This window comes from Salmo salar, chromosome ssa02 (genome assembly GCF_905237065.1).
Source record: "Salmo salar chromosome ssa02, Ssal_v3.1, whole genome shotgun sequence".
Lineage (NCBI taxonomy): Eukaryota > Metazoa > Chordata > Actinopteri > Salmoniformes > Salmonidae > Salmo > Salmo salar.
The window spans coordinates 76,098,590-76,124,774 of NC_059443.1; the positions used below are offsets into that span (position 1 = coordinate 76,098,590).

General features: G+C 41.3%; 2 protein-coding genes across 3 annotated transcripts in view; one reads left to right on the forward strand and one right to left on the reverse strand.

Moving 5' to 3' along the window:
• The window catches only part of LOC106564162 (myosin heavy chain, fast skeletal muscle), a 530,774-nt gene that overhangs the window by 95,579 nt on the left and 409,010 nt on the right, over positions 1-26,185 (forward strand). The window lies entirely within an intron of this gene.
• LOC106593078 (myosin heavy chain, fast skeletal muscle-like) lies at positions 2,760-24,933 on the reverse strand. Its single transcript, XM_045710208.1, has 40 exons — positions 24,917-24,933; positions 24,556-24,783; positions 24,075-24,221; positions 23,725-23,881; positions 22,564-22,591; positions 22,196-22,304; positions 21,992-22,084; positions 21,764-21,824; positions 21,473-21,571; positions 21,046-21,149; positions 20,503-20,641; positions 19,643-19,761; positions 19,325-19,474; positions 19,060-19,230; positions 18,541-18,844; positions 18,118-18,182; positions 17,943-18,030; positions 17,717-17,834; positions 17,444-17,567; positions 14,964-15,100; positions 14,249-14,504; positions 13,803-14,045; positions 13,358-13,534; positions 13,116-13,261; positions 12,845-12,935; positions 12,201-12,590; positions 11,953-12,079; positions 11,618-11,736; positions 11,150-11,346; positions 10,828-11,011; positions 10,526-10,691; positions 10,171-10,295; positions 9,698-10,006; positions 9,273-9,476; positions 7,581-7,706; positions 7,275-7,445; positions 4,123-4,227; positions 3,931-4,026; positions 3,387-3,518; positions 2,760-2,879 (listed from the first exon to the last, which is right to left on the reverse strand). Exons 2-40 carry the CDS (start codon positions 24,769-24,771, stop codon positions 2,859-2,861), a joined length of 5,814 nt encoding a protein of 1,937 aa, XP_045566164.1. The 5' UTR covers positions 24,772-24,783; positions 24,917-24,933; the 3' UTR covers positions 2,760-2,858.

The following is a 26,185-nucleotide window of genomic DNA, read 5'->3' on the forward strand; positions in this document are numbered from 1 at the left end:
TAGAGGGCTTGTAAATTATGTGTTGCTTTGGAACGCTTCCTGTAACTCTGGACTGTATGGGATCAAATTGGAGTTTCAAGAACAGCTCAGAATATGTTTGATACCACCTCTATGACGGAAGGTCATAAAGCAATCGTAAAATGTATTTCTGACTCCCAGTTTCGGAATATGGCCATTGGCCATGAGAAGGTCACTTACAAGGGGTGACATTTTTAACTACGTTTTGTAACTGCTATTTATGCCATTTAATATGTTTATCCAAAGATCTGTAAAACACAACAGCTCCTCATTTGATCCAAGTGTTTTATCTTTGTAAATGTATGAGATTAATTTTACATTTTGCCCTCCATTGACTTCACACTGCATGCTGAAAGGTGAAGACCACATGACCTACACTGTGGAACACAGAGAGATCCAATACAGGCCAGCACATTATTTTGACCTTATTAGTTGAACATGAGGTCCTGACATTGCTGACACCGTAATAGATTTACAGCGAGATATGTGACCTGGAAAATAACATCTGAATGAACCTAGCCAAGCAGGGTTGTTATGGGAATCCATGACACAACATGACTCCGCCTCTCCACAGCATGTGACGTTTCACATCCAGATTTAGATTTTTACTGGCTTTGATATTTGAATGGATTGAATCATAAAAATATATTTCTGATGTGAGCCAAAGCTCTGGGGTGTCTCAGGCAAACTCCTGTCTGTGGTGATACAACTACTTTGTGAGCACAGACTGAGTTGTTTAAAGCTCCCTTAAAATCTATTGCATCAAGAGTTACTATCTGATCCTTCCACAACCCTGCTAAAATACGTAAAATATGTACAATAACAGTTTTATAATGACAGTTTACTCAACTGCTTAATGACATCTGGCAGTTAATAACAGTATATCAGGAGCCTGTAACTCCTGTTCTGGACAGCCCATCCACATGGTATGCAGGCTCTTGTTCCATCCCAGCACTAACACAGCGGGTTCAGCTAAATCAGAAAGAAAGAGTTGAAGCGAGAAGTTTAACTTCTCCTAAAATGTGTCTATGAAAATAAGCCCACGATGAGAGTGTGTCGAATTTGGTCAACAAAAAAATGTAATTGCTCATGGCACAGTGATGCCATCTGTTGGTAAATGTTAATTACTGCAACACCAGTGTTTTTACTGGTGTGCTTGAAATACCCGGATGTTTTGCAATATACTGAACAAGACTGGTTACTCGCATCAATGCCTCTGTCTCATCGTTTACATTCAAACAGCCTTCCCTCGTCACGCGCATCAACAATATTGGACTCATTCATCACCTGTTTATTTCCTCCCCTATATTTGTCAGTTCCCTTGCTCTGTTCCCTGCTGCTGCATCGATTGTTTTTTTGTCTGTGTTACCTGTTTGCTGACGCTGTTACTGTCTCGGTCCATGGCCGTTCTATATTAGATGTTTTACTCCCCGTACCTGCTTCGTCTCTCCAGTGTTATTCAATGTGACAACGTGAGGCTTATTTGATCGAATAGAAGTTTCGTAATGCTAAGTTTGTAGCGAATGCACTGATATAAGTGGATGCAAGCTAAGCTGATGGAAATATTTTCTTGTTTATTGAATTTACGGATAGCCAGAGGCACACCAACACTCAGACATGATTTACAAACAAAGCGTTCGTGTTTAGTGAGTCCGCCAGATCAGAGGAAGTAGGGAGGAGCAGGGATGTTCTCTTAAGTATGTGAATGGGACCATTTTCTTGTCCTGATAAGCATTCAAAATGTAACAAGTACTTTTGGGTGTCAGGGAAAATGTATGGAGTAAAAAGTAAACTTTTCTTTAGAAATGTAGTGGAGTAAAAGTAAAAGTTGTAAAAAATATAAATAGTAAAGTACAGATACCCCCCAAAAATACTTAAGTAATACTTAAAGTATTTTTACTTAAGTACTTTACATCACTGATAAATGTGCTTTAGCCATCCCCCTGGCCTGATATTGGCTACACTGTCTAGCTACTTCCCATTCTTTACTGAGGAAAGCAGGAGCTAAGGACACTGTGCCTGCCCCATGTCATTGTGTTGCCGGTGCAAACTCTCCCCATTGAGCAGTGTAGACTGTATCACCGTGGCATTCAAATGGTGACCAGTATTACAAGTATTTTCTTGTGTAAACTAGCCTGACGACTCACACTAAATTCTTCCGCTGATCTGTTGTTTGCTAGATACTTCATTGCGGAGAAAAAACTCGCGTCCATGGACGTGGCGTAGTGTTTGGCCGGAGCAAGGAGTCTGGGAAGCTAAGCAGCCCACATGTTGCCATCTTACTCTAAATAAAATCAAGTGGGATGGAACAAATTGAAGATAGTGACTAAAATATCACTGTAAGCCTCCCAGAGCCGTTGTTCCTCTAAGTGTTAAAAACTAACATTGTGGATTAATTATATTGAATTGTATTGCATTGCACTCTGAACTTTTTCCAGAGATCATATATTGTTCTTACAGAAACATTTCAATTTGGGTCTATCAATATAGGCCAATTCCCCTGACTGTAAAGGGTTAAAACTACAATTTAGATATTTAGCTGGTCAGTCCTTACATCCATAGCTCAGTCTATGAATTTGAGCGTTTACATTTCTCCATTCTAATCCCTCAGCTGATGTGAACGCTTTGTTGTTGTTGGAATCCCAGATTGCTCCTTTAATTAAAGTACCATTTTTTATGGTATTAAGAAGCTGTTTGCTGAGTAATAAGTCCACAGTCACAAAGGAAGTGTATGTAGGCCTACATGTTTTTAATCAATGCTCAACATTTCACCATGAAAATCATATTTTATGCAACACAGGAAAATGGTAAGACTTTGATCTTCAATACTTTGGTCTTGTTTACTCAGCAGCTTCTTTTCCCTGTAAGAAGAAAGATATAATATAATGGATCAGTAATAATAATGAACATGATAAATATATGGATAGAATATAATGGATCAGTAATAATAATGAACATGATAAATATATGGATAGAATATAATGGATCAGTAATAATAATGAACATGATAAATATATGGATAGAATATAATGGATCAGTAATAATAATGAACATGATAAATATATGGGTAGAATATAATGGATCAGTAATAATAATGAACATGATAAATATATGGATAGACTTGGATAGAATATAATGGATCAAGTCTTTAGTGCTCAGTGCTCAGCTTGGATTTTAGATGTTGAAGTACTAACTGAATTACTCTTATTAGATTGTTTAGCCCTTCCTGAAATGTTCTTCTTAGAGATCTTCAATACAGTTGAGTGTAAAAGGTCTGCATTGACCTCTGAGAAGACTGAATCATAGGTGGTGCTGATGTGGTCATATCTGAACATGAGTCAGGTACAGGTTAAGCAGCAGTTCTGTACCTTTCCAGAGTCACGGGTCTTGGCTCTGAGCTTGTTGACCTGAGTCTCAGCGATGTCAGCACGCTCCTCAGCCTCCTCCAGCTCATGCTGAACCTTCCTGAACTTAGACATGTGCTGGTTTGCTGCTTCCTCCTGGGTGAGGAAAAGAGAGGGAGAGCAGAACATCAGCACTTAAAGTTTGATGCTTCAGGTAGCAAATTAATATTCTGTTATTAAATGTATTTAAAAATAAAATAACAGATTTAGGATAACAATGTATACAGGGAGATAGATGATACAGCAGAGAAAGTGAGTGGAAGAACGGGGGATCAAACCGCTGCCTCCAGCATGATCACTAGACCAGCCCCCGGTGCAGCAAATTAATATTCAACCCCTCTTCTTTAAGTTGGTAACACATAGGAATAGGAGGCACTCAGAAATGTGTATAATTTCATCAGCAATTACTTGCACTATCAATTGTCCCTGTTGACTGATGTGCTGTAGCAACACTTACTTCAAACTATATTTTATGGACATTAAGTATTTGACTAAGTCTGTGACTCACCGCTTCCTCAGCCTGCCTCTTGTAGGCCTTCACTTTCATCTGCAGCTTATCTACCAGGTCCTGAAGTCTGTTAACATTCTTCTTATCCTCCTCAGTCTGTGGGAGAAGATCAAAGAATCAATGTCAGTATAGTTTTATACACAAACCTGTCTGTGTTAGAGTCAAGTGCGTGAAGGATGCACTTTCTCTTACCTGGTAAGTGAGCTCCTTGACTCTGCGCTCATACTTGCGGACTCCCTTGACAGCATCTACACCTCTTCTCTGCTCTGCCTCCACCTCAGTCTCGAGCTCACGCACCTTTGTGGAACATATACATTTAGGCATTTGTTTGAGGTCTAGAATCAGACGTAACAAATCTTTGTTAAACAGGTATAGTCTTCTACCCAGTCAAGGGGGCACAATTGTTGTCTGTTCCTATGTAATTTTACAAGTGGTTCCCAAAGTGCAATTTCAATTTTACATTTGTTTATTTTACATTTACTTATGTTTGCTAGCAACAACAGATGAAACTACCAAGGATCTGTGGAACAAGATTAGAAGGTCCAATACAATACAATGTAATATTATTAATCCACTATTTATGTTCTTAACCCTTAAATGTACAACACGGGCATGGGAGGCTCACAGGGATACTGGGAGGCACAGTGTTACAACAATGACCAATTGTTTCAACTCAATTCCCATTTTATTTGTAATACATATGACTTTTTCTACATTTTGGCATGCATTTAGCGGTATATGAAGCAGTACCAGTATGACCACTGGAGGCCACTGTTTAAATGTTGTGAGCAGGGTTTGCCATGTTGCGATTTTCCAACAAAATTTGTCTACTTTGAAAATGATGTTGTGGGGTTTTGGGTTACTTCTAAATTACATCGCGGCAGCCATAGCATTTTTCTTTAAAATATATAGATGTAAACCAGGAGCTCCCGATTGGCGCAGCGGTCTAAGGCACTGCATCTCAGTGCTTGAGGCGTTACTACAGACACCCTTGTTCGATTCGAGGCTGTGTCACAACGGGCCGTGATAAGGAGTCTCATAGCCTTTTGGTAGGCTGTCATTGTAAATAAGAATATGTTCTTAACTGACTTGCCAAGTTAAATAAAGGTTATATATATATTTTTTAACTAAACATGTTTCCCATATCAATAAAGCCCTTTGAATTGAATTGAGTGGTGGGGAGGTGGAGGGACAGATGGGTGTGTCGGCACGTCATAACAACTTCTTACCAGTTGTAGGTAGGCAATTTAGATTGTCATTATGGGGACACCTATTTCCAACCCTTTTCCCATAAAACATATTAACGCGTTAGAACTGATGTGCATCAAGAAATAAGGCGACAAAGCACAGGAAAACGACTTTAGGCGCTCTAGAGCGCATTAGATACATTTGGTCGGAGGTGGTTTAAACAGCATTATAATGTCGGCTTTATTTATAACAAGCAACATATTTTACGCATGTACAGTTCTTGGGTCTGGAGTGCTGCGCGAGTGGACATTTTAGATTAAAGTTATGGAAATACGTGCCTCTGTAAAGGGGAAAAGTCCACAATGAAACTGACAGTAATGTGGCCATTAATTAGCCTATTAATTTCTATGCCTATGTAGGATACTGTAGCCTACCATTTGATACAATAAATATGTTGAAATGATGACATCACTGGAGTAATTGCAAATCTTGTGTAGCCTGCCTGGTGCTGGCAAAATAATTAATAAATAGCGTTGTGTTCCTATTCAATTATTAATTACCATGTTTAGTTACTGAAATTGGATGTTGAAAATCGTGATCAGGGTCACAGTTCTATAGTAATTGCCAATTAGCTGTTGTGAGAATGCATTACACTGAAGGTAACAGATTAGATTACAGGTAAAAAATAAAGTTCTCTCAATTTTCATCCCTCAAACTCTACTGTTGGAATGATCTATAGTTATGCACATACACATAAGGGATTTATTGACAATCATAGAAGTCAAACAAGTTAACATCTATTGATTGAAAATTACCTGGCGAGTATAATTATATTTTCTCTTGCAACATATTCAAATTCCTTTATCAGTCACATTAGCTCACAAGAATGATGATTTAAATGTACGAACTCCTCTCTTGCTGTTGATTTTTTTTGGGGGGGTGGGCTAGTTTTCAGGACTTATGGGCGGGTTTTGTGTTGTCATTGGTCTAGCAATTTTATCTGGACCTGGTAACCCTGGTTGTGACATTACTTCAATTATGGGCTCGCGCTGTTGACGGAAGTTTGTCAAGTGAGTCAACAGCAAGACAAAAGCAGCTAAATGAATACATTTTGATGTATTTATTTTGAAGGTAAGCGAATGGAGAAGCACCATATCCCAGAGTGTAATGTTTCCGGGGTATGTACATCTGTTTGTTAAGATGTTATGTTTTCATGTTTTTATGAAATTATGAAAGTCCTCCAGCCTACAAGCTAATTTAGCCGTTAGAGTGCTAGCTGGTAGCCCCGCATAACAACGCTAGCTTCCCTAGTAACGGCCCTTTTGCAGCAGAGTGAATGAGACATGTAGCTGATAGCGATCTGGAGAGAGAAATTAAACATGTGACTAGATGTAAATAAAATATTACTATGAGATGAATTGGATCAATGTGTGTTTATGTATCAGAACTTGTATTATTATTTGTATTATAATTAATATTGATTATATTAATTGAATAGCAGTTTAGAAGACATGTCCAAGCCTAAATGAAACAACTAGATAAATACATTTTTATATCTTCAATTTATTTGAAAGTCTTGGCTCCAATTCTTCTCAACTCCACTACATAAGTGTAACACATTCCCAACGTTTTTGATTTGAACATAATTGCACTGTATTTTATTTTGTATTTATTTAACCTTTATTTAACTAGGCAAGTCAGTTAAGAACACATACTTATTTACAATGACGCCCTACCAAAAGGCAAAAGACCTCTGCGGGGACAGGGGCTGGGATTAAACATAAAAAAATGAATAACATATAAATATAGGACAAAACACATCACGACAAGAGAAACAACACAACGCTACATAAAGAGAGACAAATTTAAGCTTTATAATGTTCTTTACCAGGGTCCGAGACTTGATTAGTCTAACCATGCACTGCAGAAGTAATAGTAAAACTGCTTGGATGCTATTTTTTATCACACTAATGTAAGAGTTGTGTTCTGATGTTATGAAGGGGTCCCCGATGCAAAGAAGTTTGGGATCCCCTGATCTAGGTGGTTCATTGAGAGAAAAAGTACTTAAACAGTGCTTCTGTGTATTTTACATGATCAAATACTTTTCCAGCAATCAGTCTTTCAATCCACCCTAATCCACCCTGCTGATAACTCACCCTGGACTCCAGTTTCTGGAGCTGTTTCTTGCCTCCCTTCATGGCCAGATTCTCAGCCTCATCCAGGCGGTGCTGCAGGTCCTTGACTGTGACCTCCAGGTTCTTCTTCATCCTCTCCAGGTGAGAGCTGGTGTCTTGCTCCTTCTTCAGCTCCTCAGCCATCATAGCCGCCTGGAAAAGTAGTTTGTTTAATTCATGCAACAATTGGCACCAATCATAACGTCTCTGAGATCTTTGTTGTGCTTAACCAGCCCAGCTATCATTGGCCTTAGGGACAAATCAAGTTGATGTAATTCAAGGACTCACGTCAGTTATTGCCTTCTTGGCCTTCTCTTCTGCATTCCTGGCCTCCTGGACGATGTCGTCCACCTCTCCCTGCACCTGCACCAGGTCAGTCTCCAGCTTCTTCTTGGTGTTCAGAAGGCTGGTGTTCTGAAGGAGGAAACAAGACGATTTGTTTGACTCTTAATAACTCTTATTGGTAGGGGGCAGTATTTTCACGTTCGGATGAAATACGTGCCCATATTAAACTGCCTCCTACTCAAACTCAGAAGCTAGGATATGCATATTATTAGTAGATTTGGATAGAAAACACTCTGAAGTTTCTAAAACTGTTTGAATGATGTCTGTGAGTATAACAGAACTCATATGGCAGACAAAAACCTGACGAAAAATCCTACCAGGAAGTGGAAATCTGATGGGTGGACTCTTTTCAAGTCATTGCCTATCGAACACACAGTGACTCAGTAATCATTGTGCACTTCCTAAGGCTTCCACTAGATGTCAACAGTCTTTAGAAAGTTGTTTGAGGCGTCTATGATGAACAGAGACCGAACAAGAAGGCTGGGAAGTTGATGACCCATCAGTTCATTGGCGCGCGTTCACGCGAGAGGTAGCTCTGTTCCAAAACGTTTTTCAAGACACTGGTTTCGTCCGGTTGGAATAATACTGAATTTTCACGTTCTAAAGGCCCTAAAGATTGATGTTTGACATGTTTGAACAAACGTAAATAGAATTTCTTTTGACTTTTCGTCGTGAAATTTTCCGCGCGCTTCCTACATTTGGAGTAGCTGAACTGAACGCGCAAACAACATGGAGTTATATGGACATAAATGATGGAGTTTATCGAACAAAACAACATTTGTTGTGGACCTGGGATTCCTGGAAGTGCCTTCTGATGAAGATCACCAAAGGTAAGTGAATATTTCTAATGCTATTTAATATTTTAGATGACTCCAAAATGGCGGCTATCTGTATAGCGTAGTGTATTTTTCTGAGCGCAGTACTCAGATTTTTGCAAAGTGTGCTTTCCCAGTAAAGTTATTTTGAAATCTTTCACAGCGTTAGCATAAAAGAGATGTTCATCTATAATTCTTTGAATGACAGTTTAATATTTTATCAACGTTTATGATGAGTATTTTTGTAAATTGTAGTGCTGATTCACCGAGGGAAAATATTTTCTGAACGTCGCGCGCCAATGTAAAATGCTGTTTTTAGATATAAATATGAACTTTATCGAACAAAACATGCATGTATTGTGTAACATGATGTCCTAAGAGTGTCATCTGAAGAAGATCATCAAAGGTTAGTGCTTCATTTAGCTGTGTTTTGAGTTTATGTGACATATATGCTTGCTTGGAAAATGGCTATGTGGTTATTTGTGTCTATGTACTCTCCTAACATAATCTAATGTTTTGCTTTCGCTGTACAGCCTTTTTGAAATTCGACAACGTGGTTCGATTCAGGAGAAGTGTATCTATAAAATGGTGTAAAATAGTCCTATGTTTGAGAAATTGAAATTATTAGATTTGTGGTTTTGAATCTGGCGCTCTGATTTTTCACTGGCTATTGTCGAACTCAGTCCCGTTGACGGGATCTGTAGTAGTAAGAACCTACAAGCACAAGCCTGAAATTATGAAAGTCTAAGAGGAAGAACTGTTGATGTGTTTAAACGATATGCTTGGTTGATTTTCATTAGAAATGGCTTTTGACAGATACCTGGGAGTGCAGCAGTCCAACGCGTTCGCTGGCGTCTACCAGCTCAGTCTCAGCCACTTTTCGGCCTCTCTCTGTCTGCTCCAGAGCAACTCTCAGCTCCTCGATTTCAGCCATCATCAGACCGTTTCTACGTTCCACCATGGCTGCCTGCTCCTTCATGTCCTCTGCTACGCGAACGGCATCGTCAAGGTGCAATTGGGCATCCTGGGGTTCACAATGACATAGGTTCATTAGGACTTGTGGTTGAAGGGGTGATAGAATGGGCGGTAAAAATTTTCATTAGGAAGAATTTACTCAATATCCCTACCTTTTTACAGTATATAGTTCAATCTATTCAATTCCTCTGTTCTACTCTTTTATACAGATTCACCAACAAATCCCTCTCCATGTTCAGGTGTTTGAGCCTGATGTCCCAGTCCCTTTACCTTGAGCTGTCCCTGGACGTTCCTCAGCTGTTTCTGGGCCTCAGAGGCCATCCTGTTGGAGTGGCTCAGCTGGATCTCCATCTCGTTCAGGTCTCCCTCCATCTTCTTCTTCACCCTCAGGGCATCATTCCTGCTCCTGACCTCGGAGTCCAGGGTGCTCTGCATGGAGTCAACCATCCTCTGGCTGTTCCTCTTGATCTGCTCCATCTCCTCGTCCTTCTCAGCGATCTTCCTGTCCACCTCACCCTTGATCTGGTTCAGCTCCAGCTGCACACGCAGAATCTTGGATTCCTCGTGCTCCAGTGTTCCCTGGACAAACAGAAGCAGTCAGGCCAATTGTGTTCAATACATTTGGATGTAGGAATTATATATACAGTGTGACTACAATAAACTCCAACACAGGGATCATTGGACTGTAGCTGGCATTGGCTAGTGTAACACTGCTTTCCCCATCAAACAGCTGTAGTTTGTACCTCAGCCTCCTCCAGAGCGGTCTGGATCTCAGACTTCTCTGTCTCCACGGTCTTCTTGGCCTTCTCCAGCTCATGGATGCTCTTGCCAGTCTCTCCGATCTGCTCAGTCAGGTCAGAGATCTCCTCTGCACACACACACACACACACACACACACACACACACACACACACACACACACACACACACACACACACACACACACACACACACACACACACACACGAGAAGTTTAGACTTTGGCGATATCCACTGAAAATCTCCCATGTTGACATTGAATCATGATAACAGTTTATTAACAGCAAATCATCTTGCTAATAAAACATAAGCCAAATAGAACTGCTGCCAAATGCTCACGTTGCAGGTTCTTGTTCTCTCTCTTCAGAGTCTCCAGATGATCCAGAGCCTCCTCGTAGGAGTTCTTCATCTTGAAGAGTTCAGTGCTCATGGAGCGAGCCTCCTTCTGAGCTCCTTCCAGCTCTGCCTGACCCTCCTCATACTTCTGCTTCCACTCTGCCAGAACCTAGCGAAATACATGGGATTTTCATCAGAAGTCATTGATGAAGAGTTTTAAATTAGAAATATGCTACAATTATACTACAATTGATCATATAGCAGTCAGTAAATATCAGCCTATGGTAAGGTTTATTCATTTTCACCTTGTCAAAGTTCCTCTGCTTCTTGTCGAGGTTGGCAGCCAATGCGTTGGCTCTCTCAACATCAATCATGAGGTCTTCCACCTCTCCCTGCAGCCTCTGCTTGGTCTTCTCCAGGGAGGCGCACTTGGAGTTGGTCGCCTCAATGGTCTCCTCAGCATCCTGCAGACGCTGGGCCAGCTTCTTCCTGTTGGACAACAGAGGATGGTTTTATGTTGCGAAAACAAATGTTACAATACATATTGTTGACATCACATTTTCTCAGAGCCCCCTACTACCCTCATAATCACACCATATCTGAGTTTTTCTGTTGTGTGCGACTCACTTGGCCTCCTCCAGCTCCTCTGTGCGCTGGATAGCATCAGTTTCATACTTAGTCCTCCACTGAGCCACCTCACTGTTGGCCTTGGACATGCCGCGTTGCAGCTCTGCCTTGGCCTCCTGCTCCTCCTCAAACTGCTCCCTCAGGAGGTCACAGTCATGGCGGGCAGACTGGACACCGTGGGCCAGTGCGTTTTTAGCCTGTGAGAAAGAAAGAGAAAATGCAAAGAGAGATGAGAGAGATAGTCAAACAAGTGAAAGTAGGAGTCTTTGAGGATGGGGAGACAGTAGGGGTCTCTGAGGGTGGGGAGACAGTAGGGGTCTCTGAGGGTGGGGAGACAGTAGGGGTCTCTGAGGGTGGGGAGACAGTAGGGGTCTCTGAGGGTGGAGAGACAGTAGGAGTCTCAGAGGGTGGTTTAGTCACCGTCTATGTAAAGAAATGGCTCTAAACTTTCCATCTTGGGTCCCTTACCTTGACCTCCTCCTCAATCACCCTCTTCAGCTCCTCCACCTGCTGGGTGAAGGCCTGTTTTCCTCTGGTCAGCTGAGACACTAGGGCTTCCTTCTCCTCCAGCTGGCGGCCAAACTCACCTGCAGGGACAGAGGGACATCTTGTTAATGACATCTCTGTTTTCTAAGATTGAAAATGTATTTTAATGTATCATAGGGCAATGTTGTTCGGTGGTGAATAGTACAGTAGAAACTATGTGGACCAGTGGAGGCTCCTCAGAAGAAGTGGATACAGCCCACAATACTTTGTGTTTTACTGAAGGAAAGCATTGGGTTGCTGTTCATTGTTGATGGTACCATTTTCTGTCAGGAGTCTGGCCCTCTGTCCGCTGATGTCGTTGACCTGGCGAACATTCTCATCATTCTTAGTCTTGAGCTCACTCAGCTGGTCCTCAAGAGTACGGCACATCTTCTCCAGATTGCCCTGTTAGTGAAACATGTACCATCATTACTTTATATATGTGACTTCTGTCAACTTCAGTTCACTTGAATGGTAATGTAGTTGACCCTCCTCGACACTGCTTGACCAAAACATTACTACTCACCTTAGCCTTGGCGACGGCCTCCATGTTGCTAGAGAGGTCATCAATTTCCATCTTGTATTCACTCTTCTCCTTCTCCAGCTTCTGCTTGACGCGCTGCAGGTTGTCGATCTGCTCCCCGAGCTCAGCCACACTGTCGGCCTGCTTCTTGCGCAGAGCGGCGGCTGTGGCCTCATGCTGCAGGGTGGACTCTTCAAGATCACGACGCAGCTTCTGGAACTCAGCCTCACGCTTCTTGTTCATCTCAATCTGAGCAGCAGTGGCGCCTCCGGCCTCCTCCAGCCTCTCACTGATCTCCTCAAGTTCCCTGGAGAGATCGGCCCTCTGCTTCTCAACCTTAGCCCTGGCAGCACGCTCAGCCTCAATTTCCTCCTCCAGCTCCTCAATACGGGCCTAGAACAGGAGGCAGGAGCAGGGGGGATCAACACTGCAATACAGTTGAAACAGTTGAACCTCACAAAATAAAAACACAATGTTAATAAGCACCAGCTTTACAACATTTGGAAGCACCAGCAAACAGCATCACCTTCCAACCTACTCAGCCATCAGGAGCCACCGGGAATTTTTTTTGCTACCAGAGTAATGTTTCACATGAAATGATTCAGGTGTTTGCTTTTCTGTACTGGAGCTTATATCCTGTACTGTACCTGGAGTTCCTTGATCTTCTTCTGCAGCTGAGCTCCCAGAGACTGCTCATCCTCAATCTTGCTGAGGAGCTGGGTGGTCTCAAACTCCTTCCTAAGAAACACAAACACGTTGATTGCAGAGTTCGTTTTGGTTTGATATTATTAAGGCAGAGTATTATACCATTCACTTTGTTTGTAAGAATCTCCATGGAAATGCTAATTCATAATTACAATAATTAGTCAAGAACAACCATTATAGCAGCTAATACTGTAGTCATTTGTTTGTGTTTACTTCTTGATTTTCTCATCAGCTTGCTGCTTGTCATTCTCCAGGTCCATTATGGACTCCTGGGCCAGTTTCAGATCTCCCTCCAGCTTTCTCTTGGATCTCTCAAGGTCCATACGGAGCTTCTTCTCTTGCTCCAGGGAACCCTCAAGCTATAAGATAAAATCACATATATTGTTAAAATCTAAATAACTGAAGATAATATCATCTTACATACTATCATGGCCAAAATGTCCAACTCCACTCACGTCGTCCACTTGCTGTTCCAGCTTGGTCTTGGCCTTGGTCAGAGTGTTGACTTTGTCCTCCTCTGCCTGCAGGTCATCCAGTGTCTGCTGGTGGGCCTCTTGGAGGGCTTTCTTCTCCTTGGTCAGCTTGGCAACACTCTCATCCATAGACGCCATCTCCTCTGTCAGGTTTTTAACCTGTAAACGGCCACAACATAATTACACTTCACCATAAAGGGGAGATTTAGTTTGTTATATATTGCATTCATTTAATTTAGATTAGAAATGTGTCAACAATTACTGCACTATAGATTCAACACTAGATGGGAAGTTCCCCACAACTGAAATTCTACTATTGTGTCTTCATTTTTCCTGCACCCATAATACAACTTGAATTCCATTTCTGTTAGGCTATGTTTTGAGTTGATTATTTTTTGGTTAGACTGTCTATGGTAAGACACGAGACCTTGTTTTCAGTGGCGTGCTTCTCCTTCTCCACTTTGGCCAGGGTGAGCTCCAGGTCATCAATGTCCTTCTTCAGCTCAGAGCACTCATCCTCCAGCTTCCTCTTCTTGGCAGTCAACTCAGCATTGATCTCCTCCTCATCCTCCAGCCTCTCGGTCGTCTCTTTGAGTTTGGCCTCCAGCTGGATCTTGCTCTTGATAAGCCCCTCGCACCTTTCCTCGGCATCGTTCAGACTCTCTCCTTCCTGGTTTTAGAACAGGAGGAAGAATCAGAGGCCTCACTTTAGTGAAAGATGTCAGAGAAAATCAATAGAAATTCATGAAACATATACAGCATATAACATGGGCAATAGAAATGTGAGTTAGCCACATACTTTAAAGAGTGTTTATGTGTGTGTGTATTCATGTGTGTGTAAATGTTCCCATTTGAGGGTAGTTTTTCACTCACAGATGCTATTTGGAGTGCCAGGTCGTTCTTCTCCTGCGTCAGGGCCACCAACTTCTCCTCCATTTGCTTCTTCGTGGCCAGAGCCTTGGCCAGGTCTGCTGTCATCTTATCATAGTTCTCCTTCATGTTGGCCAGCTCCTTCTCAGTCTCAGCGCTCTGCAGCAGGGGCTTGATCTTGAAGTACAACTTCATCCATGGCCAGGTTTTCACATTCATGAATGAGCGGATGTTGTACTGGATGGAGTAAATTGATTCTCTGGTTGACAGAAAGGACAGAGTGGCATGGTGAGTGACATGCTTGAAGCTACATTCTGTGATTAGATGAACAACAAAACAGAACCACCTGCCACTGTTTGTTTACAGTTGAGGAATGGGGCTAGGGAAATGTAACCCCTCTTAAATTCATAGACAGCTCTCAAGATGCAAGGACTTACGGGTCATGAGGCATTTTATTTACTTCAAGAATGGATATTTAAATGCCACACATTTAAATGACAATTGAACAGCCAAATCCCAGACTGCAGCCATAAAGCTAGAATCCTTAGTTGCTACATCCATTTCTGGACTAAATTAATTAACCCAAAAGCTTTAGTAGACCATTATAAGATGTACTTTCTCATTCTGAACAACTCACAGCATATACAGTATGTAATCATAATGCATTAGATACAGGTGGTTGACAGAAAGCTTTGCCAAGATGTCTACTATTCCTCACCTCCTCTCCATCATCTTGCTGAACTCTCTCCTCATGAGGAATCCACGGCTGAGAGCCTGGACCATGCCGACCAGAGTGGCCAGCTTCTCATCTCTCATCTCCTCCAGGACACCCAGCAGACCGGCTTTGAAGAACACCTGAGACACAGGTTAACATGGTCAATGGAACCACAGATGGTGACAGATAGAAAAGGTTGAATCAAAAGAGGGGAACATCACCACTAGATTGATTTAAACAACATTAACTTTGCAATGGTTACAAACAAACCACGTGATCGGTTGTTTCTAAGTTGTTAGTTATTGTACAGTGCCTTCAGAAAGTATTCACAGACCTCAACTTTTTCCAGCCTGAATTTAAAATGGATTACATTGAGATTTTGTGTCACTGGCCTTCACACAATAGCCCATAATGTCAAAGTGGAATTATGTTTTTAGAAACATTTTTACGAATTAATTAATTTGAAATGAAAAGCTGAAATGTCTTCGGTCAATAAGTATCCAACCCCTTTGTTTTGGCAAGCCTAAATAAGTTCAGGAGTAAAAATGTGCTTAACAAGTCACATAATAAGTTGCATGGACTCACTCTGTGTGCAATAATAGCGTTTAACATGATTTTTTAATGACTACCTCATCTCTATACCCCACACATACAATTATCTGTAAGGTCCCTCAGTCAAGCAGTGAATTTCAAACACAGATTCAACCACAAAGACCAGGGAGGTTTAACCAATGCCTCGCAAAGAAAGGCACCTATTGGTAGATGGGTAAAGTTATCGATTACACTTTGGATGGTGTATCAATACACCTAGTAACTGCAAATATATAGGCATCCTTCCTAACTCAGTTGCCAGAGAGGAAGGAAACCGCTCAGGGATTTCACCATGAGGGGAATGGTGACTTTAAAACAGAGTTTAATGGCTGTGATAGGAGAAAACTGAGGATGGATCAACAAAATTGTAGTTACTTCACAACGCTAACGTAAATGACAGAGTGAAAAGAAGAAAGCCTGTACAGATTAAAAATATTCCAAAACATGCATCCTGTTTGCAATAAGGAACTAAAGTAAAACTGCAAAAGAATGTGGCAAAGAAATGTACTTTAAGTCCTGAATACAAAGCATTATGTTTGGGGCAAATCCAACACAACACAACACTGAGTACCACTCTTCATTTTTTTCAAGCATGGTGGTGGCTGCATCATGTTGTGGGTATGCTTGTTGTTGACAAAAACTAGGGAGTTTTTTTTTACGATAAAAAGTAACGGACCACAGGCAAAAACCCTACAGGAAAATCTGGATCAGTCTGCTTGCCAAAAGGCACTGTGTCACATCCTGACCATAGTAAGATGTGATTTTCTATGGTAGAGTAGGTCAGGGCGTGATAGGGGGTGTTTTGTTTTTCTATGTTTTCTATTTCTATGTTTAAGTTCTAGTTTTTCTATTTCTATGTTGTTGTTTTTTGGGTTGATCTCCAATTGGAGGCAGCTGGTCCTCGTTGCCTCTGATTGGAGATCATATTTAAGTAGGGTTTTTTTCCACCTGTGTTTGTGGGCAGTTATTTTCTGTTTAGTCTTTGTACCTGACAGAACTGTATTTCTGATCGTTTGCTTTTTGTTATTTTGTCTTTAGTATTTTTGAGTTAATAAATATCATAATGAGCACTCAACACGCTGCGTTTTGGTCCCCTCTATACAACACCTGTTACACACTGGGAGACAAATTCACCTTTCAGCAGGACAATAACCCAAAGCAGAAGGCAAAATCTACACTGGAGTTGTAACCAAAACGACATTGAATGTTCCTGAGTGGCAAAGCTACAGTTTTGACTTAAATCGGCATGAAAATATATGGCAAGACTTGAAAATGGCTGTCTAGCAATGATCAACAACCAGCTTGACAGAGCTTGAAGAATTGTTTAAAGAATAATGTACAATCCAGGTGTGGAAAGCTCTTAGAGACTTACCCAGAAAGGCTCACAGCTGTAATCGCTGCCAAAAGTAAGTCTAACATGTGTTGGCCCAGAGGGTTGAATACTTACGTAATCATGTTTTATTTTTCATAATTGTTATTTACAAACGTTCAAATTTTTCTTACACTTTGACATTAGAATATTTTGTGTCGCTCATTGACAATAAATCCCAATTAAATCACAGTTAAATCCCAACTTTTCACACAACAAAATGTGGAAAAAGTCAAGGGGTGTAATACTTTCTGAAGGCACTGTAGATAAATAATGTACACAGATACAGATAACTGCAGCCATACGACTATAACAAAATGCAAATGATAATGAGCTTAGTTTCTCTTCTATACTTGTCATGTATGACTTTGAAGAAAAAAACACTACAACGTTTTTCCACCTTTTCCATTAGTTAAATGAAGAAGAAAGAACAAAAGGATGGATAGATCACCTGGAGAGATTTTATATGGTACTGGTTTAAATTATTATTGAAGTTGTGTTTTGCTGGGGGTTTTTGACTGACCTTGGTGTGTCCAAACTTGTAATCCTCGTGATTCACATCAATGGACCCAAGCAGCTTCTCAGAAGCCTTCTTGTTGTCCATGAACTGGCCCTCAGGGATGACACTGGCATTCAGTACTTTGTACCTGAATGAGAAGAGAGTTTTAAAGTATGTGAAGTTGTAATAAGTTGGTTATATTACATAAAAGGTAAGCCAATTCTGATGCTGTGAAAAACCTTGGAGCAAATCTTTCTGTGTTTGTGCGTGTGTGCAGTTGTGTTTGTTTGCGTGTACCTCTGCTTGAAGTCAGCATAGATGATTCTGCTGGGGAAGCCCTTTCTGCAGATCCTGATACCCTCCAGTACACCATTACACCTGAGCTGGTGGATAACCAGGAAGTTCTCCATCAGACCTGGTAAAACAAAACAAGTCTCTTTTAATATGCATACACTGGTTAAAGATTGGGATTGTTAAAGTCTGTACTGATGAGATGTAAAATTTAACTCAATATTTCTTGTACCTGGAGTCTTTGACTCGTTGGGGATCAGGCAGCGCACAAAGTGAGGATGAGTGCTCCTCAAGTTGGTCATCAGCTTATGTAAGTTCTCCTGTAAGAGGGTTACAAACCATTTTCTCAGACATCATTAATCAATGCACCTTTTGAAGGACTGAATCTACACATTTCAAAAGCTCACCCTGAACTGGGAGGACACAGTCTGCATGGAACCACCCTTCTTCTTGCCTCCTTTCTTGGCTTTATCTGTTAAAATGGGGAAAAGTTAAAGATAACTAGAAAAGTACATTTCCTAGAGTGGGTGGAATAAATAGAATAATAATAAGAGTATGTAAGAAATCTAGAGTGGTCTTGTCTTCAGCAAGCACACGAATTATAAACCAGAGAATCTCTGGTTACCTTCACACTTATCTAGGGGCAAATGCTGCCAATTAGATTGTGTAAAATAAGACTAATTGTATGATTAAATTAACCGAGTGTATGAGTAAATCAACCCAGTGATTAACCCTGAGAAATTGTGATACATTCAAAGACTTTAAAGAACATTTAGGTCTGAGTTGTAACTAGTGCTTAATTAAATCTTTTGACGTGATGCTGGTCTTACCCTCAGGTGGGGCAGCAGGATACAGGGCAGCCAGAATTTTGACTCCTGACTTCCCGTACAGCTGACAAACTGAGTCGTTCAGGGGATCCTTGTTCTTCTCCAGCCAGCCAGTGATGTTGTAGTCCACAGTACCGGCGTAGTGCACCAGGGAGAAGTGGGCCTCTGCCTTGCCTTTGGCAGGCTTGGGCTTCTCAAATGCCTTTGTTTTGCCAAGATGCTGGGTGTACAGCTTGTCCTTGAAGGTAGTGTCTGAAGACTTGGGGAACATGCACTCCTCTTCAAGGATGGAGAAGATGCCCAATGGCTTTATGAAAGAAATGTATATCAAATGAGTTATACTAACATTTAGGATCACATTTATTCCTTTAGTAAACATGCTACTGTAGGATTATATTCATTTAGAGGCACATAATAGGAAACATATTGAGATCTCAACAGTCAGATGCTGATAATATCTCACACAGCGCTCCATTTGAGCTTTGCTGTTGAGGGCAATTATAATCCTCACAGACATCTTACCTTCTCAATAAGCTCAATGCAGGCAGCCAAGTCCATGCCGAAGTCAATGAAGGCCCAGACGATTCCCTCCTTCTTGTACTCCTCTTGCTCCAGGACGAACATGGTGTGGTTGAAAAACTGTTGCAGTTTCTCATTGGTGAAGTTGATGCACAGCTGCTCCATGCTGTTGTACTGTTGATGGAGTTTTAAAAGGGATCATTTCATCATACAAGGCTGTAATCCATCTCAATCACAACTAATTGTCTTGTTCTGGTCTCATACTCACATCAAAGATCTCAAACCCGGCAATGTCGAGCACACCGATATAGAACTGCCTTGGATTCTTGGTGTCCAACATCTCATTGATACGGATGACCATCCACAAGAACATCCTCTCATAGATGGACTTGGCCAGAGCACTGACTGAGTTATTAACCTGTAATGATAATACCTCAAATTAATATGTGAGATATTGACCATGTCTAGTGATAAGGTGATACGAGCTTGGGAAAAACAACAACACTATTCAAAAAAAGCATAGCACTCATCTCCACGAAAATTCCTGTGCTCAGAAAATGGTAGATGCTGTGTTTAGCAGTCTTACCTGAGCCACAGTCTGTCCCTTGGTCACATACTCGTTGCCGACCTTCACTCTGGGGTAGCACAGAGCCTTCAACATCTCAGCTGAGTTCAGGCCCAGCAGGTAGCCAATTTTATCAGCCACTGGAGAGAGAAACAACAGACTCAGGGACACAAGATCGCTTTCTGGTGTCACACTGACAAAACAGTTTGGCTAACTTCTTTGTGGGTTAGGTTTTGATTCACCCTCATCCATCATTTCAAATAATTTCTGGAGGTGGGAATTTGGTCTCCAAAAATGATCTCCTGCCTGGCTTACTTTTGTTTATAAATATATATATATATCATTAGTTTCTTTCCATTTTTTTACCCCTTTTTTCCCCAATTTCGTGATATTCAGTTTGTAGTTACAGTCTTGTCCCAGCGCTGCAACTCCCCTATGGACTCGGGAGAGGTGAAGGTCGAGAGCTGTGTGTCCTCCGAAACAAGACCCTGCCAAGCCGCATTGCTTCTTCACATACTGCTCACTTAACCCGGATGTGTCGAAAGGAACACCATCCAGCTGGCATTCGAAGTCAGTTTGCAGGCACCCGGCCCGCCGCTAGGAGTCGCTAGAGTGCGATAGGACAAGGAAATCCCGGCCGGCCAAACCCTCTCCTAACCTGGACGATTGTGCGCCGCCTCATGGGTCTCCCGGTCACGGCCAGCTGTGACACAGCCTGGGATCGAACCCAGGGCTGTAGTGGCACCTCAAGCACTCTGATGCCTTAGACCACTGCACTGATTTTCATGTGGCACTGTCTGTCTTAGGTGTTATATTTCTATGTTGGAGACTGAGAATGGGACTAATGCTCTACATATTGTATATCTATGAGTGGGACTCACCCTCTGTGCCGTCTGGCTCGGCCTGCTCCTCACGCTGCTTCTGCTTGAATTTCATGTTGCCATGGTGCACTACAGCTCCTGTCAGCTTGTAGATGCCAATCTTCTCATCATTAGTGAAGCCCAGAATTGTAATGGCATCCTGGCATTAAAGAGGAAGTATAAAAGTGATGAACTGAACGATAGTTTGGACAGTTACACTACAGTTCTGTACTGCTCACTCCAGAACGAATGGGATAGATAGATTTGACTCTTGGCCAACACATTAGTCAATGGCAGCACAAAATGAGTTTTACACAGTTCCACAGGGCACTTAGTGGAGCTCTCTTGTGGATGTCTTAAATGTATGTGCCTCAAGGCGAAGTGTGAAGGCATGAAGAGTTCCTTGAGGCACATGTCTAACTAACACAAGGCATTTAGAATCAAACAAAAAATACATGAAAATTCCCAGCTGCCACCAAGTTGGATTTTCACAGCGCATTCAGTGTGTTTGGTGGTCCTACCTATTCTATATGTAGAGTTTGGTTAACCCTTTGTTTGACTCACATCTGTGGCATCCAGCTCTTCCTTGTCGTTGATGCTGGCCACAGCGATCTGACCCTGGCTGCACATGGGGAAGTCGTAGGGGTTGGTGGTGATGAGCGCCATTTCTGTGGACAACGGAGAACGGCTTGTCAGGTAAATCTCTGTCCTACTTTACAGTATCTCTCCCTCCTTTACTCAATAGATGGACTCAAGGATACATGTTGTATATAATAAAAAGCATCAAAAGAGGAGACTGAGACTTGTGGACTAGTGCATCACAGTGCATTACTTGATAGATATTTCTCAGAGACCTGACCCATGTCTAGATGCCTTGTTACCTTGGATGTAATCATTGTTATATTATTCATATTGTGGATTATGAATATTTTGTATATAATCCATAGATGGGGGTGGGAAAGAATTCCTCTGAACCTCTACTTTGCCGTACCAACTATGTCAGGTTTGTGGCCTGTCATCATCTGGAAGAAGATGTGGTAGCCTCTCTCATCGGGCAGTTGGAAGGACACTCTGGACTTCTCCAGCAGATCTGAGAGAGAAAGGCAGTGAGTGAGTGAGTGAGTGAGTGAGTGAGTGAGTGAGTGAGTGAGTGAGTGAGTGAGTGAGTGAGTGAGTGAGTGAGTGAGTGAGTGAGTGAGTGACGAAATGAAATGATAAGATTTCCAAAAAATAATCTGTGTGAATGTAGGAAATCATTGAGAAACAATCAATACCAACTCACAGGTCTCAATGTCAGCTTTAGCCAGTTTACCAGCTTGGAAGTGAATCCTGATGAATTTACCCTGTAGTAGAGCATGGAGGTTAGAAATAGGTCAACAAATAAATCTAACATTTTACTTTGATAGACCCCTTACAGTTTGTTGGACAGTTATTGACATCACTATAGGGAACTACTGAAATATATTTTTCCAATATAAGGTAACTTCCACAGTATGCCCTTCATACTTACAAAGCGAGACGAGTTGTCGTTCCTCACTGTCTTGGCATTACCGTAAGCCTCCAGCAGAGGGTTAGCTGCAATGATCTGATCCTCAAGGGACCCCTGATTGAGACAAACACAAGTTACTCAGAACATGATTCACCACTGAAATGTCTTTTTCCACAGGAAACCAAACTGAAATGTGTTAAAAAGGCAAACATAAGAACAACCTACCTGCATTTTGTTGGGGTCTGCTTCCTTCTTGCCACCAGACACTGCAATGGTGGCAAAGTACTGGATGACACGCTTGGTGTTGACAGTCTTTCCTGCACCGGATTCTCCACTGGTTTATATGACAGAGAAAGAGGGGTTTTAGTTACATGTTTGTGTGTCAGATTGTCTTTCACCAAGAAATAGCATTGAAAAATACCTATTTTCTAACATAAGTAAATCATTAACAGATATTCCCTTTCATCGACTCGTTATTACACATAGCCTAATGCTCTAATCTATTCATATTGTCATGTATTTCATCACACCAACTGACCCAACTTATTACAATAGAAACACTTTCTCAAGTGACATTTTATTAAACAACTTACGTAATCAGGACGGACTGGTTCTCCTTATCTGGAACCAAAAAACATATTGCTTATCATACTCAAGCAACATTATGGGGACATTATTTAATGCATAGCATCATCATTAATTTCACTTTGGAACATTTGCCATTCAAGGGTAGTGAAATCAGATATTCCCAGCAAACTGTTATTACTTAGACTAGAAAATAGTAGATACCTCTCTGAAGTATATTTTAATGTATCTATCTATCTATCTATCTATCTATCTATCTATCTATCTATCTATCTATCTATCTATCTATCTATCTATCTATCTATCTATCTATCTATCTATCTATCTATCTATCTATCGGCACTTGTGGACATTTTTATGTTTTGGTCTGTCTATCCATGTGAGAGACGCAGACTCTGTCTCAACCTTTAAGTCTTTACTGAAGAACAGGGCTTGGGTCAGTCTGTCTTATCTGGTATCCTGTGTGAACTTAAGTATTCTCTCTCTCTCTCTCTCTGAGGACCTGAGCCCTAGGACCATGCCTCGGGACTATCTGGCCTGATGACTCCTGGCTGTCCCTAGTCCACCTAGATGTGCTGCTGCGACAGTTTCAACGGTTCTGCCTCCGGCTATGGAACCCTAACCTGTTCACCGGATGTGCTACCTTGTCCTTGACCTGCTGTTTTTCGACTCTCTCTCTCTCCCGCACTCTCTCTCTCTCTCACGCCCTCTCTCTCTCTCGCCCTCTCTCTCTCTCTCTCTATACCGCACCTGCTGTCTCAACCTCTGAATGCTCGGCTATGAAAATCCAACTGACATTTACTCCTGAGGTACTGACCTGTTGCACCCTCTACAACCACTGTGATTTTTATTTGACCATGCTGGCCATCTATCAATGTTTGAACATCTTGAAGAACAATCTGGCCTTAATGGCCATATACTCTTATGATCTCTACCCGGCACAGTCAGAAGAGGACTGGGCACCCCTCAGAGACAGATTCCTCTCTAGGTCCTGCCTTTCTATGGAGTTTTTCTAGCAACAGTGCTTCTACATTTGCTTTGCTTGCTGTTTGGGGTTTTAGGCTGGGTTTTTGTATAAGCACTTTCTGACATCTGCTTATGTAAAAATCGTTTTATAAATAAATGTGATTGATTGATCCATCCATCCATCCATCCATGAGATATTGTACCAATCATCATGAACTGAAAGGCGTTGTCAGAGACGGAGAAGATATGGGGTGGAGCCTCCATCCTCTTCTTCCCTCTGTAGGCGTTGACAACCTCTTCGTCGTACACTGGGAGCCACTTGTAGGGGTTCACCGTGGCACAGAAGAGCCCAGAGTAGGTCTGGATGAAAGCATAATTACATTTGTGGATTAGTAAAGTCAGATGTTCTTTTACCTGGATTTATGTAAGGATGTGGGTGTACTTTGGTATACTGATGTGGGTCTATTGAATTGATATCTTTTTGTTATACCATTCATTTATGTGTGTATTTCTTATGTTCATGTATGTGTGATTGTATGTGCAGGTTTCTTACATAGATCATCCATGCTGCATAACGCTCTTTGAGGTTATACAACACAGAGGCTTCATTCAGGTAGGTCATCATGGCCATGTCCTCAATCTTGTCGTACTTAGGGGGGTTCATCTCATAGATGTCTGCATCTTTGAACTCTTTTCCTTCCTGAAACAGTCAGACATATAGATTACACGCAGATGAAGTAGACATGACTGAATGCATTTTGCTCATTAAATACAAGTTTAATCAGTAACAAAATGCATACCCACATTAATCCAACTACTTTGTTATCAACCACTGACACATAACTGGTGGTTTTTTACTAGTCAATAACAAAAAATCCATGCCATTTTTAAATAGCAGTGATAAAAATGATGTCCTTGAAGGTTATATTCTGCTTACAAAAAACATAGGTATTTCTTTGTTGATGCATTTAGTAGATTTTACAAGAATTAGAGTACACAAACTTGAAATTGAATACTTTTAAGATCAGGCTTACCTCCTTAGTGCCGTCAGGTTTCGTGACTGTTACAGTACACTTCCCGTCGGCCCTGGCAGTGACTAAACCCTTAAGGTACAGCTCCACCTTGTCTGCCACATAGCAGGCGTTCTTTGAATCAAAGGGTGCGGCTTGTGCCTCCATCCTCTCCTTCTCAGACTTACGAAGGTATATGGCAGCCTTGCCGTAGATTTTCATCTCAGCGTCCGTACTCATGGTGACGGATCACTAGGAAAGAGATGAAACAAGAAACATGATTGACTCTGTGGTGCTTCCTCCCCAGTCAACAGAGTTAGGTTAGCTGTATCTCTAACAGAATATTCTCATCACTTTTTATGTGGAGACTCAAACCATGTCTCACCTTCTTTTTCCCCTCCTACAGATGAATGTGTACTTCTTAGAAGGGCTAGAAAACATGTAACTCAATCATTACAGCCATGTCAAATTCAACTACAGGTGCAACTGGTAACTTTTATTTTCCTACTGGCAACTCACTTTACTAAGCATTCTTTCAGGAATTCAAATAAATATCCCTGAAAACCCAGTTACATTCTAGAACACCCTTTCAGGTGCAGGAGCACCACTTTTTACTGTAAATGAAAGTTACAGATTTGAAAAAAAAAACACATTTAAAGTAAAACACATAATACAATATATATATATATTTTTATAAATGCCACTTGATTGCATATTGTCAAATCTTACAAGAGACATGCAGAAGTCAATTCAAACAGTGCAGTTAGCTACTGCCTCAGATTCTACAAAGATGAGACAAATGTAAAAATCTAAAGAGGTGTAGAGGTCTTACCACAGTGGAAGAAGGTATCTGACTTAAGGATGCTGGGGCCTCAGCCTCCTTATATCTGGTTGGAAGTGCCAACCAGGCAAAAGTTAATTATGGACCACTCTGGGAAAGGAAATGTATTGACTGAGAGACCTCTGTGTGTCTGTGTCTCACTAGCACCTCCCACTTCCAGGAGCAGCACACTCCCATTACATTACTTTTTAATGTCATATTTGTCTCTGAATAAGATTTCACTGAATTACTAATAATTATGACAATCAGAAATGTTTTATTTCTCAAACTGATTCCAATGTTACTACCACTGACCCTCAAATACTGTAATGGAGTGAGTCCATGTTGCTCCACTACCACTTATACAGTTTTCATGAAAATCTAAGCCTTATTTAGTTCAACTTTAGTAGCAATAATCCTTATCAACCACTTCATATATATACAGTACTTACAGTACCAGTCAAACGTTTGGACACACCTACTCATTACAGGGTTTTTCTTTATTTTTACTATTGTCTACATTGTAGAATAATAGTGAAGACATCAAAACTATGAAATAACACATATGGAATCATCTAGTAACCAAAAAAGTGTTAAACAAATCAAAATATATTTTAGATTTGAGATTCTTCAAAGTAGCCACCCTTTGCCTTGATGACAGCTTTCATACTCTTGGCATTCTCTCAACCAGCTTCATGAGGTAGTCACCTGGAATGCATTTCAATTAACAGGTGTACCTTGTTAAACGTTAATTTGTGGAATTTCTTTCCTTCTTAATGTGTTTGAGCCCATGAGTTGTGTTGTGACAAGGTAGGGGTGGTATACAGAAGATAG